At 35.0% G+C, this 4,869-nt stretch overlaps 1 protein-coding gene across 1 annotated transcript; it reads left to right on the forward strand.

Annotated features, from left to right (window-relative positions):
* The first annotated feature begins 1,427 nt into the window (after positions 1–1,427).
* On the forward strand, positions 1,428–3,589 carry LOC124413120 (breast cancer metastasis-suppressor 1-like protein). The gene is made up of 3 exons (XM_046893493.1): positions 1,428–1,649; positions 1,976–2,216; positions 2,572–3,589. Exons 2-3 carry the CDS (start codon positions 1,999–2,001, stop codon positions 3,044–3,046), a joined length of 693 nt encoding a protein of 230 aa, XP_046749449.1. The 5' UTR covers positions 1,428–1,649; positions 1,976–1,998; the 3' UTR covers positions 3,047–3,589.
* Positions 3,590–4,869: the final 1,280 nt, after the last annotated feature.

Here is a 4,869-nt window from a genome sequence, read left to right on the forward strand (position 1 = left end):
TTGCTATTTCATTTTAATAATCGTTCTCTAGATTTATCGGTAAGGTTTTGGTTTTATAAATTAAAAGTACCAATGTTAACTAATAGTGTTTCTAGAAATTGTACCCGCGTATTGGGGATGATGGTTTTCCTCCACAATCAGGAATTATTGGCCTTGCGAGATTTCCTAAGGCTCGTTCCAGTGAGTTTGTTTCCGGCTATACAGCGCGGCCACGTATACAATTCAGATTAGTTTTTGGAAATCTTACTGGCTTTGTAAAGACTTGATGTTTCGTACATTGTTGTGTTTCGTTTTCAAAATTGGTATAAATGCTACTGGTGTAAAGGGTTTAATATCATAATAATGATGTATTCATCATTATACCTTTCGGATTATTTTTTAATTTTGTCGCCCTACAGAATCATCTGATAAATTCCTTTATCTTCAGTGGTTTCGTTGTCGTGTACCTAATGTAATCTCCAGACGGCGGTCTTTATCGTTTCGCATTCAAGATCTACACTGCCTCTTAATCCTAATGTCAGCATTGCCGATAATACGGCGTTTCGGAAAGAATTTTATTTTTCATGCTAGATAATTTGTATTCAAGGTCCCGGAGGTTCCGTAGTCACTGGTTTCATAGGATATAGCGGCAATGCGTTTAGCTCTATATTGTATTGATTATATATCTATTGTATCTCAGTCCTATCTATCTCCAAATTTGTATGATGTAGCATGGGTTGCCTTTACTGCAGCTCTAAACTGTGTGTCCACGGATGGCATTGTTAAGCGTTACATAATAATTGGATATAATGGTGTTAGTTAATTATAGTACTAAAATAATTATATTATAGTTCTGGGTAGTGTGAGCACCTCATAATATGATTTTACACTCGGATTAACGATTCTTGCTGTCATATTCTATCTAGGGATATTTTGAATAGTTAGCCAGTTCTTTGAGTGATCTGGTTACAAAATTCTCACACTTGGAATTGAGTTAGTTGGAGCTAGTGACATAGAATAGTAATAAGGAATAGAATAGACGAGCGTTTCGCTTGGTACTACAAGTACCTTCAATAGTGGTTGCGTTCCAAAATTAGCTGACAGCGTTAAAAATTCCCTAGGACGGAGACAGAGCTACCCACGAACTCGGTAGCGCAAAGGAGATAAAAGATTATTGACAGCGCTAGGAGCTAAATATTGGAACGCACCCAGTATATGCTTTAAGCTACCCACCTCTCAACTTCGCCGAACCTGCAGCCAAAATGATGATAGAGAGAACACCTACTTACTACAGCCTGTCTGTCTCGCCCTGCATCTTGATTGGCTGAAAGAAAACGTATCGGCCAATCAGGTGTAGGCCGAGAAAGACAAACTGTAACGAGTATATCCTCTTTCTCTCTCACTCCCTCCAAGGAGTACGTCATACTTTCACGACAGATGCTAGGGTATTTACGGTCAAAAAATTTTTCCCGTACGAACCAAATATTTCATTCTACATTGCTGGTCAACCTGATAAAAGATGTCAGCTACTCACTTCTGTTGACAAATCATACGATATTTATCAAAATAGGTTAACAGGTTATGTCTCGAACTTGTTGGCTTCAACTTTCGGGCTTAGGTCCGTGCTACAGCTCTACTTGATTACGAGAAAACTCCCAAATTAACGAGTGGTGAGCAGCAGTAAAATATTTTTCTTCGCTATGCACCGAGAATCAATTGAGTCGTCTATTACCTGCATGATAATATTACACTGATATTCGAAATCTTCATCCTGAGTATACCTAGGTTAATTGTCGCGGATATAAGTTGTTAAAATTTCAGGCATACTCTGCTTCTAATTTTCTTCCAACTTTGCTCCTTTAATTATGTTATTTACTTTTGTTTTGTAAAACTGATGTTCGAAGTTTACATCATAGAGATATTAAAAGTTCCAGTACCATTTTAAAATTTAAGGTTAAGTGTAAGTCTCTTCAATTTACTCGCATCAATTCTTCAGTTGGCCATCGTATAATCGCTCCGATGCCTAGTCTAAAGGACGAGTCTGACGGGGATGGGGAGGAAATGTCTCATGACAGTAATGATAGTAACCAAAGTTCAGCGTCTTGCGACAGCAGTGTCGAACACACCGATAGCGATGATTCCTCAGAGATGGATGAAGATGAATGCGAGAGGCGCAGAACAGAATGCATGGAAAATCTGGTCGATCTTGAAAGGCAGTTCACTCTGCTCAAAGAGCAGTAAGTCCGTATTTTATCATTGATCTTTATGCTTCTGAAATTTACTCAAGTCTCCAAAATCCCAAATCGAAAATAAAAAATGTCCCAAATTTAAATGAAATGGTTCATTTCACTACTGTGTCGTCAATTTCTAAAATAAACGTTGATGTGGTTCTCACATTTTTTATCTGTCAAATCTATTCAATAATCTATCATGTGTACACTTTAATCTTCAAGATCTAGTCTTCGTTATGTCAACTCACACCTTTGTAAAAAGATATAGACTCAGATGCAAAATTTCAGTCATCCAACTATTCAGTATTTTCTTTAATTTAATTACATGTTCTTGCAAGTAACTGAGTTGATTTGCTTGCAGATTATACAGGGAGCGAATAACTCAGGTGGACACTAAGCTTGGCGAGGTAAAAATCGGAAAATCTGAAGAATATTTAGTACCCCTAGAACGGCTGAAAGAAAACATGAAAACTAAAACCGAAGTGGCTGGCATTTTGAAACAATATCGGTTGCAAAATATTCAAAATAAATATCTAGCCGAAGAACAAGCAGCATTGCAAAATTTCCAAAGCGAGAAAGAACTAATTTGGGATTACTTTCACAATGAACTTCAAGAAAAAATACGAAGGCTCGAAGAGGATAGAAACAACGTCGACATCCACGCAGATTTGTGGCTTAACTCTAGCGGCAGAAGACGCAGGGGTCACACTGAGCGCAGACGTGCTGTATCCGTCGCTGGACCCTACATAGTTTATATGCTTAACGATGCAGACATTTTAGAGGACTGGGCTGTAATTAAAAAAAGTTTAGGCAGTCGTAAGGCAGAAATATTGTAATATTGTCGGTAAGGTTGCTCAAAAATCCCAAGTACGATAACAGTAAATAAAGTTATTTGCCTTATACTGTCAAATCTACAGATTTGGAGTACTGAATACTGCATGAGAAATCTTCTCTTACAAGTACGCGTGTGAGTGAATTAGCAATACGTGCTTCAGAGGTTACAACGTTATGAATAAATTTACAAAATGTTGCTTTTAAATGATTTGTGAAACACACACAGCAGTGTCCTTTGAAAAAACATTTTTCATTGATTTTGATACCAATTGAAAATGTAATGCAACCATGAAACAAATTGGTATTCAATCAACCGTTCATCACCGACAGGTTTTACGATCAACCCATAATGCAATGAAATAATAGCTGACCGCGGTGAGAAATCAGTTACAGATATTTCAAATATTTTAAATCTAATGTTGAAAATGAATCTGTATGGCTCAATTTGTTCTCAAGTCGAAATTAGTTATAGATTAAAATAGTGGACATCTTAAGACTCGTAGTATAAATATTTTGTAATAAAAAAAAATAGAGAGATGTTTACCAGACGTATTTATCATATCTCCGATTTGATTAGTTGAACCTTCTTCATTTCCAGCGGCAGAATAATCTCCATATGCATCCGGAGTAAGGGAACGAAGGGTTTTCATGAATTTTCATAATCTGCCTTACCCTGAAAAATTATGAATTCGAATCCAGTCAAATTCGTTTCGATTGTACTTATCTAAAGAGATAACGTGGTTTGTCGCTATTCGAAAGTAAGCAAAATACTAAACCTGCTACATATGGGCTGTTTGAAATTTCATCAATACACCGCTGCAATCGATAATTGCTGATTCCTCAGGATAAGCAAATTCATGTAGGAACTTGGAATGAATTATGAAAACAACGATGACAAAATCAGTTTATATGCTAACGCAAATCGCAAGTTAATCTTTAATTTACATTGCGTTGTGTTACATGTAGTGGTAATACGTACAACATACTTATAATATCCGTGTAGACGAGCTTGTTACACCGTCCTAGATTTATTATTCTAGTCACACAAATAGTAATTCCATATATTTATTTATTTTTTTAATTTCAACATTCACCTGATTTATTTTCCGTCTTTGTTTTCCATGTGCGGCTCGTCAATTTTATGGTTTAGATGATAGTTCATGATTGCAGAATGATTAGTTTAAAAAAAAAATCAAATATTCACGTTAACTTGTTCAATGAGAAACATGATTTATTGCTCAAATTATTGTTAAACGTAAGGAACGATAGGTTGTATTAAGATCATGACGTGATCTATTTGTTAATTTATATGATCATCCTAAACACACATACTTCGCTACAATATAGTTTGGAATAGAAATTTTTACATTCAACAAGCACTGCTATGAGTTTCCGTCACGTTAGTTATTTATAAACTTTATATTCTAACGATAATAATGAACCGAATGTATACAGTAGGAGAACATACAGCAACCATATATGCTTATAATAGTAGATAGATCTGTAATCGAATAAAAACAATTTTTCATCATATTATTCATATATGTATATATATATATATATATATAAATAATAATTCCATAATATGGATATAGTATGTTATTAGACTCCCATGCGTAATCATAGCCGAAACGATAGTAAAGATTGACTAAAATGTACAAGACAGTTGACGTAAAGAATTGTATAATTGACAAAAAGCTTTTTTCTTTGGAAATCTGGAATTTCTGAATTTTCATAAAACTAATCTAAATCATTTGTTTGAAAAAAATCTAATTATACCTGCACGTTTCCATGAAGTATAATTTTGCAATTTTTTAATATCCAT

The sequence above is a fragment of the Diprion similis genome, chromosome 12 (genome assembly GCF_021155765.1).
Source record: "Diprion similis isolate iyDipSimi1 chromosome 12, iyDipSimi1.1, whole genome shotgun sequence".
Lineage (NCBI taxonomy): Eukaryota > Metazoa > Arthropoda > Insecta > Hymenoptera > Diprionidae > Diprion > Diprion similis.